This window comes from Jaculus jaculus, chromosome X (genome assembly GCF_020740685.1).
Source record: "Jaculus jaculus isolate mJacJac1 chromosome X, mJacJac1.mat.Y.cur, whole genome shotgun sequence".
Taxonomy (NCBI): domain Eukaryota; kingdom Metazoa; phylum Chordata; class Mammalia; order Rodentia; family Dipodidae; genus Jaculus; species Jaculus jaculus.
The window spans coordinates 53,104,703-53,120,035 of record NC_059125.1 but is presented as its reverse complement, the minus strand read 5'-3'; the positions used below and the strand labels follow the sequence as shown (position 1 = coordinate 53,120,035).

Below are 15,333 nucleotides of genomic sequence, written 5' to 3'. Positions count from 1 at the left end.
ATACTTCTTAAAAATATAACAAAATTTCTTATTTTATACAATTTATATATGCTAATAACACTAACATTTTTAAATTTATTTATTAGAGACAGAGATAGAGAATGGGTGCACCAGGGTCTCTAGCCACTGCAAACAAACTACAGATACATGCGCCACTATGTGCATCTGGCTTATGTGGGGCCTGGAGAATTGAACCTGGATCCTCAGGCTTTGCAGGCATGTGTCTTAACTGGTTAGCCATCTCTCCAGGCCCTAATAACATGTAAATGACTAAAAATAAAATACTATACAGAGAGAACTTTTTTTAAATAAAAAACCATTATTCTACTAAAGGAAACATGAATGCTAGTGCATTTGTTTAGTATAGGGAATGTTAGTACACTTCCAGTGAGAAAGTAAATTTCTACAGACATTATAGAAAACAGTTGGGAGGTTTTGCAAATCCTCAAAAATAGAATTACCATAGAATTTATTCATCCTACTACTGGATATTTATTCAATGAGAATGAAGTCAATATGTCAAAGGGATATTGTTACCCATGTTTATTGCAGCCATATTCATAATAGGTGATAAAAGACAACAACTGAAGTAGCTGTCAGCTGAGGAATAGATTTAAAAAGAACTAGAAGGTCATAGGCTCTTGAGGGACTTTCACTGTTCTTTGACTAAAATGAGAGGTTATGCCTGTCCAAATGTCTTCTAAGTGTACACACTTATCCCCTATGATACATTCTGCTCTTAGTCTTGGTTAGAGTATCTTCTTTTTACAGATGACCGCAAATACCAGGGAGACACCAGATTCATCAGTATTACCAACTATTTAGCATGAGATGTATCACTTATATCACATCTTCCAGGGCCCTGGAGACATTGCAGTGGAAGTGGCAGGTTAAATATGCATGCTGCTCTGACTGCTAGCCTGGGAACCTCTTCAAGGGGGATGGCGGTAGACACTGAGGAGTCTCAAAAGGCATCAAAGCAGAAAATTAGAGTCTGCAGAATGCTCAACACTAAAGGAGATCTACAATATGCCATCCAAGGCTCAGGGAACATTGTGGAATAGGGGGTGGAAAGATTTTAAGAGTCATATGGTCAGGAGTATCCTGAGGCATTGTTCTCCCCACAGAGACTGACTGGTACATTTATGACCTCACAGTAAACACCAATAACCAAACTGAGGAGGGCTCTTGGGGGAATGGGAATAGGAGAGGCAATATAAGCATATAACCTGTAGAGAATGAGCAATTTACAATATGTTCATACACTAAAGTTCATAATTAATTTTTAAAAAAGACTAGTACATATGTGCAATAGAATTCAATCAGAAAGAAATAAAGTTGCGTAATTTGTAACAACATGGATAGGTTTGAAGTTAATTTTTTTAATATTTTATTTATTTGAGAGAGAGGGAGAGAGAGAGAGGCATAGAGAGAGAGAGAGATAGAATGGATAGGATGGGTGCCAAGCTCCCCTGGCAGGTAGTGCTGAGGAAGAACCAGGCCCAATGGTTCCTCCCAAGGGGTTGAGGAGGAGGATGAGTGTCGACAGCCAGGAACACACCACCAAGCCGGGAGTCTTGTCGAAGCAGGAACTCACTTTATTGTTACAAGTGGTTGCCTATAGAGTGTTGAGAACAAGGGTGGGGATTCTAGGATTGGGGGAGAGGTAAGGGCCAATAGTATACCATGACTTTTGAAATGATTGGTTCTAAATGCATGCACGCAGGAATTCCAACTCCTATGGGGAATTAACAGGCCAGAGCCCATTAGGCTTCTTGCTGAGTCATAGCTGGCCAGAGGCAGATCACCAAACTTTCGCTAGGCTCAGGAAGTTCCACTAGGCCTCACTCCCGGGCCTCTCAAGGCCCAACATCTCCCTCTTTTGTTTTTGTAAGAGCATTAGTCACCATGGCCCCTGTCTTAGGTTGTTCCCCTCTGGGGATCTTACCCACCACTGGATACCATGTTTGGTTCACTGAGAACCCACTCCATGGCCTGTCTTAGGTTGTCTCAGTCAGTCTGAGATCTTACCCGTCATTGGTCACATGGAGGGCAGAGGAGGTGGCAGTGGGTCATCTGAAGAACTTAATTCCTGAGTTGCCAGCTCAACCTGATGGATTTTTATTGCCTTCAGCAGCTGGTGAATGAACTGTGTGATTTCGTTAATTACGCAAGGCCCGACAGTGAGAAGAAGGAGAAGGAGAAGGAGGGGCCCAAGTAGAGGGAGGAGGAAGGGTAAGAAGCCATGCAGGCCTGTCCACAGTGGGTTGTCCTGGAGGTCCTGCTATCTCCTCTCCAAGTCTTCCTGGAGCCTCTTAATCTTGTCCTGGACAATTCCTGATTTATTGGCGTAAAAGCAGCAGTTTTCCTGTAAAAACAAACATATGCCTCCCCTTTCGGCTGTTAATAGGTCTAGTCCTCTCATGTTTTGTAGGCCATCCCACCTCTGCAAACATAAGGGGAAGGCGGGGCCCAAATATAAGTTCCAGAAGGAGACATTGGAAAAGCTGAATGGAGATGGGGAAGGTGGCTGAGTAATTTTTTAGGGTTGTATGGGCAACTGAAGTTGTATCATTGGTGATTACTGCAAGCAGCTGAGGATGCCCAGATCAGAGGCAAAGCCAGCAATCCTCTGCAAGGGAGGGAGTTGTTTGGTTTACCAGGGTGAAGACCATTTTAGGAACAGTCCTCAGGGGTGGGACACTCCCTGGAGAAGTGATTGTCAGTGTCCCCTTGTTGGGACAAATATTTTAGGTCTCTCGCTGGTATCCAAATGGGTCATTTTTCTTGAGGGAAGACACATCCAAACCCTCTCCCTACTGTGAGGAGTGGGTCTGATCCTCTCCAGGCCCCAGTCAATGGTCTCTCCATTTGACCTTGATTGAGCTGTATATGACAGAGAATGACCAATGTTTTTGAAATGGAGACATTTTTTTCATTTCTAGAAAAATTTAAAATATTTAAGGTGAATAATGCTTTCTTTAGTTGATCATGGAGGGGGTAGTGATACCCCTTTTGTTTTTGTAATTGTGATTTAAATGTGTGGTTATATCTTTCAACAATAGCTTGGCCTTGAGGGTTATATGGAATGCCTGTGGCATGTGTAATTTTCCACATTTGGAGGAAACGTGTAAAGTTTTGATTTACAAAGCAGGGGCCATTATCTGTTTTTACTTGATTGGGTAGCCCAAGAATAGCAAAACATTGAAGCATATGACTAATGGCATGTTTAGATTTCTCCCTGGCATGTGCAGATGCCCAACAGCCACAGGAGAAAGTATCAACTGATAAGAAAATATATTTAAGTTTTCCAAAGGGGGAATAATGAATGTAAGCCTAAAGCCAAAAGCCACAGCACACTTCAGGAACTCCTGCTTGCATATCTTTAGATTGAAATCTGAAACCCACCACCACACCTTAAGATCCACCCAGTGGCATTGCCTCCAGCCAGGTGGCTGCAGAATGCAAACTACAAACAAATAAACAACTGAATAAAATCAAACAAGTTAAACACTTCTAACATACAAAGGCACAGAATAAACATTTTTAACTGGTATAAGGCATAGCAAGGAGAGACTAAAACGATGCAAACTCAACCACCATCCAAAAGTGTTTGCATTTCTATGATAGTCTTCCCTCAGGCAACTTTTACATGGTAAAGCAATTGAACCATCTTCCTTAAGATTGCTAATGTGTTGACAATAGCAGCTTTAGTAATCTAAAGCCAGTCTCTGTGCCAGTAAATTTAAATTGCTTAAAGTTTTCCAGCTTAAAATCTTAAATCTCTCAGTCTAATATCTCTAGCCAAGCACATCAGTTCATTACAAATTTAACCTTGATCAAACTCTCTGGGCCTGGGCAGCAGGATGCAGCCAGCCCTTATGCCAGTAGCCCAGTTCCAACAAAGTCCTCTGTAGTCTTTTCTTCCCCTTAGAAAGCTCATAAGCCAAACCTGGAAGTTTAATGTTATCTGTACTTAGCATTCTCAGACTCTCATCAGAATAGTCAATAAAATTTGGCTTACCACTCCAGAAGACACCTTCAGTTGCAAGCACCGAATCCATGCCTATTTCTCCAAAACAAAGGTTCCAAAAGATCAACATCCACATGGTCAGGTTCATCTCAGTCCATTCCTCGGTACCAAGTTCTGTAGCAGATAGCTTCAGGTTCACTGAGATAAACTTCCAGACCAAGGACAGTTATGGAGGAAGGGATATTTATTGAAGCCTACAGATCCAGGGGAAGTTCCATAAGTGGCAGAAGAAGCTGGCCTGCCTTCACAGGCCCAAGGAGAGAGAGAGAGAAGCACAAGTGTAGAGGTCAAAAGCCACACAGTGTGTCCACTAGGGACATATGACCCGTTTAGAAATACAAAAGCCGCAGATATAGCTTGCCAGTGAACCAAAAGTGAAAGGAAAGAGAAAGGGAACGAAAAGATGTTGACAAACAAGCACAGGTTACAGAAGCAAAGTTTAGCACATTAAATATGAAGACTGACTCATAACTTATGAGGGGTACACTCACCTGCACACGCACACTGATTGACCTCCTCAACGAGAATGCCTCACACAGGGCACCAGTCTGCCGGGTTCCTGTAGCCCCACATCAGGCACCAGACTGCTGGGGTCCCATGGCAGATAGTGCTGAGGAAGGACCAGGCCAACTGGTTCCTCCCAACGGGTTGAGGAGAAGGATGAGTGTCGATGGCCAGGAACACACCACCAAGCCGGGAGTCTTGTCGAAGCAGGAACTCACTTTATTGTTACAGGCGGTTGCCTATATAGTGCTGAGAATGAGGGTGGGGATTCTAGGATAGGGGGAGAGGTAAGGGCCAATAGTATACCGGACTTTTGAAATAATTGGTTCTAAGTGTGTGTGCGCAGGAATTCCAACTCCTATGAGGAAGTAACAGGCCAGAGGCCATTATGTGTCTTGCTGAGTCACAGCTGGCCAGAGGCAGATTGCCAAATTTTAGCTAGGCTCAGGAAATTCCACTAGGCCTCACGTCTAGCCCTCTCAAGGCCCAACAAATGAGTGTACCAGGGTCTCCAACCACTGAAAATGAACTCCAGACGCCTGTGCCATCTAGTGCATCTGACTTTAGGTGGGTACTGGGTTCTTAGGCTTTGAAGACAAGTGCTTTAATTGCTGAACCATCTCTCCAGCCTGGAGTTAATTATCTTAAGTGAAATAAACGTGCTCAGAAATAGAAGTATGAATGATTTCACTCATGTGTAACATAACATAGTTGATTTCATAAAAGTTGAGAGTAAAACTTCTAGACTACTTGGTGGAGTAGAAGCTAACTCTGGTTTAGAAGAAGAGTCCTATAATCAAAAAAAAAAAAAAAAAAAAAAGCACTCTCCATTCCAAAGAGGAAAAAAAAAAAGTTAAGGATCAAAAAATTCACAAAGACATGAAAGATAGTGACAAAACAGCTTACAAATGTGCAGCAAAAGAAGTGATATCTGAAAATAAATAAGCCAAACTGAACACTGTTCCACCTGCACAGCTCCCCAACAAGAGAAGGAGAAACATCATCCAAAAGGTAAGCCAGGAAGCCCTGCTAAAAAGGGACCATCAGTCCTAACCATAGGTCAAGACCATCCTCACACAAGCGTTCAGTCCAATGGAGGGTTTGATTGAGACTGCTTCTGAGCAAGGAGGAGTCTCATTTCTACACTTTGTGGGAATTCAGTGGGCAGTGGCTGCACACAATTTTGAGAGACAAACTTGTTTAAAAACTGAGCTGCCCTCCGGGTTTGAAAAATGGTGAACAGCCCCAAACAAGTCAGACAGCCTGTTTTTAACCTGTCTGGGCCTGAAGGTGAGAGGCCCTGGGAGACAGTTGTGGAGAGCAGGAGGGCTGGACACTAACAAACTGAAAAGTTCAAGATGCAGAAGGCTGGGCTCTGGAGTGGATCACAGCAACCTTGCTCTAGAGTTAGAGTACTGAGCCTGAGGTCAGAGGTGGATCTCTGGGGCCATCTATCGAATGTTGAACGCTATTGAGGCCAAGAACTCAGGTATATACCCAAAACAGCATGATAAACAGGGAGGTCCCCCTTTACAGATCTTAGTGCTGTAGTTGCTCCCATGCTCCCCCAAAGTTTGGGAAACCCCTGACAGGCTATGAGGTGTGATCTTGGGAGAACCTGCCCAGCCCACAGACTACAAAAGCTAAGTATGGCAAGCAGGGGTTTGTGGGACATACTGAAGTGAAAACACTTGTCCAATACAGATCAATAGCAACACAAACCATAGAAAACAAGAGTTGACAAGTTGAACTTACCCTTGACCCCACTCATGAATACAGCTTCCAGTATCTAATTTTCTAGGATCCTGAATCCATATTTCCTTTTTTTCTTATATTTGGTCCCTTCTGAGTTTCTTTTGTTTTTTTTTAAAAAAATATTTATTTGCAAGGAGAGAGAGAGAGAGAGAGAGAGAGAGAGAAGAGAAGAGCAAAGAGACACCGAGAGGATGGGCACTAGGTCTCCAGTCACTGCAAATGGATTCCAGATGCATGTGTCACTTTGTGCATCTGACTTTATGTGGGTACTAGGGAATCGAACCCAGGTCATTAGGCTTTGCAGGCAAGTGCTTCAACCACTGAGCTGTCTCTCCAGCCCCCTTTTTTTCTTTTTAACTCCATGTTTGCTGGTACTTTATCATATTTAAAAATATATATTTTAGGGCTGGAGGGATGGCTTACTAGTTAAGGTGCTTACCTGCAAAGCCAAAGGACCCAGGTTCAATCCCCCAGAACCCACATTAGCCAGATGCAAAATGGGGTGCAAGCATCTGGAATTTGTTTGCAGTGTTTGGAGGCCCTGGTGTGCCCATTCTCTCTCTCTCTTTCTCTCTCTCCCTCCCTCCCTCCCTCTTTTCATTTTCAAATTTTATTGTTTTTTATTTTTAATTTTTCAATCAGTTTTTCTTTTTCTTCCCACAATAATTAATTTTTTCTGAAATTTATTTTTTAAGGTAGGGTTTTGCTCTAACCCAGGCTGACCTAGAATTCACCATGTAGTCTCAGAATGGCCTCAAATTCACAGTGATCCTCCAACTCTGCCTCCTAAGTGCTAGGATTAAAGGTGTGTCCCACCACGCCCAGCCAGCATGAACTTTTTTAATTAGTAGGAGAAAATAAAATACTAATAAAAATAAAATACTGGGCTGGAGAGATGGCTTAGCGGTTAGGCACTTGCCTGTGAAGTCTAAGGACCCCTGTTCGAGGCTCGATTCCCCAGGACCCACATTAGCCAGATGCACAAGGGGTCACATGCATCTGGAGTTCGTTTGCAGTGGCTGGAGGTCCTGGTGCACCCTTTTTTTTCTCTCTCTCTCTGCTTCATTCTCTCTGTCTGTCACTCTCAAATAAATAAAAATAAACAAATATATTAAATAAAAAAATAAAATACTGAGAAAAGGGGAGAACAGGGGAGAAGGACAAGGAAAAGAAAAGATTGCCTAATAATGAAAAATGCTTAAATAAAATTATATGAATTTATAATAACAATAATCTTTATTATTCCTCTTCTCTCTTGTATTTTCATTTATTTAATCATGCTTCTCTTCTATTTCCCTCTTCTTTTCATCCTTCTATATCTTTTTTTGTTTACTTATTTCCACATTAATACTAAATAATATTTTTTTTGTGTGATTTTTGGAGGTGAGGTCTCACTCTAGCTCAGGCTGACCCAGAATTCACTATGGAGTCTCAGGGTGGCCTCAAACTCACAGCAATCCTTCTACCTCAGCCTCTCGAGTGCTGGTATTAAAGGCGTGTGCCACCACACCCAGCTAATACTAAATAATTTTTAACTTTGAAGTGCATTCTGCATTACTTTTGTCATTTTCTGTTCTTTTGTCTTCAGTGATGTATGTGTTAGCTTTAATTCATACACTCAAGTGTGTTTGTATATCTTGTATGGTTTGATGTTGTTGCTATAGCAGAATATTTTTCTTTTCTGTGTGTGGTACCAGAAATTGAGCTTTCCAGCGTAGGCTGCTCAATAAGAACATCCCCAAATAAAACCAGCAAATACATCCAAACCAAGAGATGTGAACATTGTAACACAAGCATTAAAAAGCAAAGGAATATGACACTGCCAAAATATCATAACTGTCCATATATTAATACTGGCAAAGGAGAAAATCTTGGAGAAAGATTTCAAAAAGTTTACTAGGAGGATAACCATGGATCTGAAAGAGGATACAAACAAGCAGATGAATAAAATCCAAGACCTGGAAAGGAAAGCCAGCACCATAGAGAAAAGAGTCAACAAAAAAATAGAGGAGAAAATCAATGACATGGATAAAAAGGCCATTTGTAGAAGAAAATCCTACACAGAAACTGAGACTTTGATAATGCAGAAATAGAAATACTGTAAATGAAAAACTTATCTATGGCGCTGACAAGATGGCTCAACCATTAAAGGTGTTTGCTTGCAAAGCCCATATAAAGCTGGCTTCAAAGTGGGGCATGAATACATGATCCCAATGCACCTCTAACAATGGGAAGCAGAATGAGGAAAATCTGAACCTTGTGGGCCAACTAAATCTAATGTTTATTTGTAGGTTGGAAGTTTATTTGCAGCGACAAGAGACCCTGTCTCAAAAAGAGGTGGAACATAGACATCCCGAAGTTGTCCTTGGACTTCTATACATGCAAGATGGTATGCATGTCCCCCATGCCCAACACAAAATAAGACACTTTTAAATAAAGGTGATTTATGACAAACCTGCAGCCAAGATAATACTAAATGGAGAAGAACTTGAAGCTTTTCCACTCAGGAACAAGACCAGGGTGCCCACTTTTATTTACTATAGTACTGAAAGTCTTAGCTATAGCAATAAGGCAAGAGACACACACAAAAGGGGTACAAATTGGAAAGGAAGAGATCAAGTTATCATTATTTGCAGATGATATGATTCTATACATAAAGGACCCTAAAGAGTCTACCAGCAAACTGTTAGATCTAATAACTAGTTTTAGCAATGTAGCAGGATACAAAATAAACACACAGAAATCAGTAGCCTTCCTATATACTAACAACAAACATGCTGTGGGTGAAATCAGGGAATCATTCACATTCACAACTGCCCCCCTCCCAAATAAAGTACTTTGGAATAAACCTAACCAAGGAAGTAAAGGATCTCTACAATGAAAACTATAAAACACTCAAGACAGAAATTGCAGCAGACACAAGGAAATGGGAAGACATCCTATATTCTTGGTTTGGAAGAATCAATATTGTGAAAATGACAATGTTACCAAAAACAATCTACACATTTAATGCAATCCCCATCAAGATTCAAATGGCATTCTTCACAGAAATAGAAAATACAAGTCTAAGATCCATTTGGAAGCACAAAAAACCACGAATATCCAAAACATTTTTTTTTTTTTTTGGAGGTAGGGTTTCACTCAAGCTCAGGCTGACCTGGAATTCAGTATGTGGTCTCAGGCTGGCCTTGAACTCACGGCAATCCTCCTACCTCTGCCTCCAAAGTGCTGGAATTCTGGGATTAAGGGCAAGCACATCACGTCCAGCTCCAAAACAACTTTGAGAAAAAAAGAAAAAAAGAAGGCTGGTGGTATCAGCATACCTGTTTTTAAGCTATATGGCCCAAAAACAGACATGTAGTTAAATGGAACAGAATAGAGTGCCCAGATGTAACTCTAGACAGCTATAGCCACCTGATCTTTGACAAAAATGCAAAACAATACTCATTGAAGACAGCCTCTCCAACAAATGGTGTGGGGAAAACTGGCTATCTATATGTAGAAGTATGAAAATAGATCCTTATCTCTCTCCATGCACAAGAATTAAGTCTAAATGGATCAAAGACCTTAGTATCAGACCTGAAATTCTGAAACTGCGAAAAGAATAAGTAGGGGAAACCCTTCAACATATTGGCATAGGCAATGACTTTCTGTATATAACTCCACTTGCTCAGAAAATAAAAGCACTAATCAACCACTGGGCCCTCATGAAATTGCAAAGCTTTTGTAGAAGAAAGGACACTGTGAATAGAGCAAAGAAGCAACATACAGAATCAGAGAAAATTTTTGCCACTGTACATCTGACAGAGGATTAATATCTAGGATATACATAGAACTCAAAAAGTAAATAATAAGAAATCAAACAACCCAATTAAAATTTGACTCTGGCCGGGCGTGGTGGCGCACGCCTTTAATCCCAGCACTTGGGAGGCAGAGGTAGGAGGATCGCCATGAGTTCGAGGCCACCCTGAGACTACAGAGTTAATTCCAGGTCAGCCTGGACCAGAGTGAGACCCTACCTTGAAAAACCAAAAAAAAAAAAAAATTGACTCTGGAAACAGAGAGTTCTCAACAGCAGAAATATAGATGAGCTAAAAATGTCTAAAAAATGTTCCACATCCTTAGCCATTAGGGAAATGTAAATTAAAACTACTTTGAGATTCCATCTCACTCCTGTCAGAATGGCTATCATCAAGAGAACAAATGACAATAAATGTTGAAAAGGATATGGAAAAAGAGGAACTCTTCTACACTGTTGGTAGAAATGCAATCTGGTACAGCCATTGTGGAAATCAGTGTGGAGGTTCCTGAGACAGCTAAAAATACATTTAGCATATGACCCAGCTAAAAACTGGTGTCATAGAAATTCATTTTTATTTCCTGTTCTATTTGTTTAATCATTCAAACCTATCATTCTTTGGTTTTTAATCAAATATAAATATACATTTAAATAATATAAATATGCCTATATGATTTACTTGAATTTAATATAAAATTATATACCATACAATAATAAATTTTAATAAGATAAATATCTATTTGCTTGTACATATATTTTGTTATAACCAGCAATAAGTTATCCAACCATATACAAATGAGCTATATGGAAAACCAGTTGTAAAATATTAATAAATAGGCTAATCTCAGATTTTCCTTAATGACTGGACCTCCTCTTATAACAGTGCCACAAATAATGCCACAACTGCACAACAGTTTCAACAAAGAAGAGGATTTTTATTTGGTCTCAACATTAGTATTGTTAACAAACTGATTTATATTTCTTCCCTTCCAAATATAGTATCTTATTTCAATTTGGAGCTTGACTGTTGATAGTAAATAAAACTCAAAAGATGCTCACATCATTTACTATTTAGTTTGACAAATGTTTTGTTGGAGTTCAACTTTTTCTTCATTGGTACATGGGAATAAAGATGTATATTAATCATTTGTGATGTTACTACATCAGAATATTTTGTTATTGTTGATTGTTGTCCTTAATTGTATTTATAACACAGCTTTTAAATTGAGTCATCCAATGTTTTCACAATGCTTATACAGTCTAATTGACAAGACTATCATTTTCTTGTATTGTCTAATGATATAAATAGGAAGTTGCAGAATATATATAAAGGGAAGCGCAAAACTATGTTATTCAACTTCATTACAATTTGTTCCTTACCATTTTGAAAGGAAAGAATTTTATAACCAGTTGTTTTGCTGAAAGTTGGTTTTCCAATGGAATCAAAATAAACCAAAGTTATTCTGAATGCCACATTCTGTATAGGTTGTGAACAGGTAGAACCATCACGTTCCTGACTAGAAGTATTTTGCTTGAAAAGTATATAATGGCTGGTAAAAATAACACGTAAGGGAAGGCCTAAGTTGGAAGATGACCACTTCCAGGAATATTTACCGTCTCTGATAATCCTTTTACCACACCTCATGCTGTAAACTTCTAGCTCTGTGTCATTGAGGACTCGAGGCCCAATTACACTGTGTTGCTGTGCCTGAAGCAAAAGAAGCCATTGCTGCTTACAAATGGTCGATAACCATTCTGCAGGTATTATCTGATCATGTTCAATGATTCTTATGGAGGACAGGTCATAGATGATATGCTGCAACCTCAATTTCTTAAACACGGGCTGAAATGCTTCTCCTTCTTCTTTTTCAAGAAAAGCGGTGTTACCAACACATTTCATGTGTTTAGAAAACCAGTTGTTAGAACCGATTAAAAGCTGTTTCATTGAACCTTTCCAATTTGGATTAAGACGAAGGAACATCCACTCTTTAAGTGTGGTGTATATATCAATTTCTTTTTGCATCACTAGTAAATTAGAAGAAGATACAAGCCGACACATGAGCTCTGGATTAATTTCTTTGTACAGTTCAACACTTGGGTGTATCATCAAATTGTGAAGCAGCCATTCAAAACAACCTGTCTTTACAGAGTCTAACCCATATGTTTCTGCTGCTACATAATAAGCACATACTGTTTTCATATTAATCATTTCCTTCATGGTCTCATTGCATTGCTCAATTAAGTAGTCTACCTGAAGCAGGCATGCTGTTGCCAAAACACGTGGAACTAGAAGAGGATTTATTAGCACATCCTTATCTCTGTACAAGGAAGCAAATACAAAGTGCAAGGATGTAATGTCTATATTCTTGTCATTAATCTCCAGTTCAATAACATCTCCATGAAATTCTTTCCAAGAGCCTTTGAACATATTGGCAAAGTAGCCTGACTGAAATAAAAATACTTTGTGTAAATACCATACTTGGCCCAGGGCATGGATTTTAATGTCACTGTCTAACCCATTCAAAAATAAAGTTTGGTAAGCAAACTCAGACGCGATCTTAACTTTTTTCCTGTGGCTCCTGCTGAGAACTTGCTGGGGACTCTCCCCCTGGTCTTGAGACATGTGGCCGCTAGAATTTGGTTCCAAACACTCTCCGCTGCGCTTGCGCTTGCGATGGCCGGAAATGTAGCTGGGGCCCGCGGAGTTTTCTGACCCAGGTAGATCTGCTGTATCTGGATCGCTGCTTCTCAAATTCTGGCTGCTTGAAAGCCCCATAGATGAAATCTCCCAGAGCACCTCCAAGAGACTCTCCTAGAGACGTCTCTACCATGGCATTATTGCAATTGGCCACTTCCGAAGCCCTGGACTCATCATGTCCCTTTAGCACAGACTTAAACGTCATAGAAGAAGCCAACAATTCTTCATTGTCTACGCCTGATTCTCCTGACTCTGGTCCCGCCCCCTGACAGCAAGCAGGCCCTTTTCCATTGAACCAGACCTAGCTTCTGAATTTTTCCTTTTCCTCCTTTCTTTTGTTCCTTCCTTTCTTCCTCACTTCCTTCTTCCTTTTCTTCTTCCTTGTTCCTCTTCTACTCATCCTTGTTTTTTTTTTAAGTTTTTTTTGTTTATTTTTATTTATTTATTTGAGAGTAACAGAGAGAAAGAGGGAGGGAAAGAGAGAGAGAGAGAGAGAGAAAGAGAGAGAGAGAGAAAATGGGCTCCCCAGGATCTTCAGCCACTGCAAACGAACTCCAGATGCATGCATCATCTTGTGCATCTGGCTTAAGTGGGTCCTGGGGAATCGAGCCTTGAACCTGGATCCTTAAGCTTCACACACAAGCACTTAACCGCTAAGCCATCTCTCCAGCCCTCATTCTTGTTTTCATTCCCCTCTCCTCTCTGCTTTAGAGTCACTGTGCAGTTCAAACTGACTTCAAAGTTATGAATCTTGTGGTTCTCTCAATCTTCTAAGTTGAATTTTCTTATTCTATTAGAAACTCACTTTGTAGCCCAGGCTGGCCTCAAACTAAAGGCAGTTCTCCCACCACAGCCTTGTGATTGCTGAGAATAAAGGTTTGTACCACCATGCCAGGCTTTTATAAAGATAATGGTCAAGTCAAAACCATTTTTATCAGTGTTAAAGATGGTACACATTCTCATTCTCACTGTTAGTGTATGACAAAGCACGCTTCTAAATTCTCAGCATTATTGACTATAATCAGTTGCCAATACTTTTTAATCATTTAAACGATGAACAACGTTTACTCATAATTTTAGTAGTCTTTTATTTCGTTTTTCTAGGTAGGGTCTTGTTCTAACTCAAGCTGACCTGGGATTCACTATGTAGTTTCAGGGAGGCCTTGAACTCAGAGCGATCCTTTTACCTCTGCCTCCTGAATGCTGGATTAAAGGCATATGACACCACACTGGCTTTATTAATCATGTTTGATTACTATAATAGGTAAGATTTAATTTCATGTAGGTAGATGAACATTTATCAAAAATCACTTTTGCCTCTTTTGGAGTTATATATGTTATTTTTGATTACTAAATGACTGCTTGTAAGATAAGGTTGTTTAATGTCTATGTGTATACATGATTGGTTTATGTTTTTGCTTCATTTATTTACATTTAACTTTTAATTTTCTATGGGTTTATTGTAAATACATTTTAATTCTTAAGAAGCCAAGTAATATTTTTAAAAACATGATGGAAAATGGAATTTCAAAGGGAAAGTGGAGGTAGGAGGGTATTACCATGGGATATTTTTTATAATCATGGAAAATGTTAATGAAAATTGAGAAAAAACATATTTTATTTATTTAAAGACCGAGCATATGTGAGCATGCACATTTGTAGAGACAAAGTAGAATCAGGAGTACCACAGGCTCTGGGGAGGAGATAAAAGAGACTTACTGAGTAATAGATGCAAAGTGTCCATTTGAGTTAAAGAAAAAGGAGTTGGAAATGAAAAATGCTGATCGAGGTATAGCAAAAATTGTCAACAGTGACCAGGAAGGAGATTGTACTCCCAGTTATTCTCATCCTAGAAATAAGGTTTCATGTCCATGACTATGGTTAGGACCCACAATGGGTCTCTCATTCCTTACAGTCCATCCCCCTGAGTTGCCCCTCAGATTCAATTTAAAAAGCTAATTTACACTTAATCCGAAGACTCCAAGATGCTTGCAACCGCACTTACTCTTTCTGCCTCCTTCCTCTGTCAGTCTTGAAAGGCACTCCAGATTCTACTACTCCACACAAAAACCTACTCCATTCAAAAATTAAAACCCTCAACCTGTGAAAGCAAAACTTATTCCATATTTTAGAGGAAATGTTTCCGTTTTCCCCCATTCAGAATAATAATTTTTCAAAATTGATTATTTTTGTTAATCTAGTTCTTTGCAAATCAATAATTAAAAGTAGAAAATTAAGCACACAGACTACTATCTATTTTAGGAAGAATTTTCTAGAGGAACAGAATCAATAGACACATACTATCATGTAGATGATAGATAGATAGATAATAGGTACATAGATAGACAGATAAATGATAGATTAAAAGGGGATTTTATTAAATTGGGCAACACCAGAGAATAAGGCTAAATTGTTCATTTGTAGGCCAGAGAGTCTGAGAACCTGGAAGTTGCTTAGTCCACAAAACTGAAGGCCTCAATAATCCCAATTGGGTAACAAGGGACAGGCAGATTCCTTGTGAGTTGTTGGACTTCAGTCTACATT

General features: G+C 39.7%; 1 protein-coding gene across 1 annotated transcript; it reads right to left on the bottom strand.

Moving 5' to 3' along the window:
• Nucleotides 1-11,367: 11,367 nt before the first annotated feature.
• LOC101611074 (germ cell-less protein-like 2) lies at nucleotides 11,368-12,867 on the bottom strand. The gene has a single exon (XM_004670024.2). It carries the CDS (start codon nucleotides 12,865-12,867, stop codon nucleotides 11,368-11,370), a length of 1,500 nt encoding a protein of 499 aa, XP_004670081.2.
• Nucleotides 12,868-15,333: the final 2,466 nt, after the last annotated feature.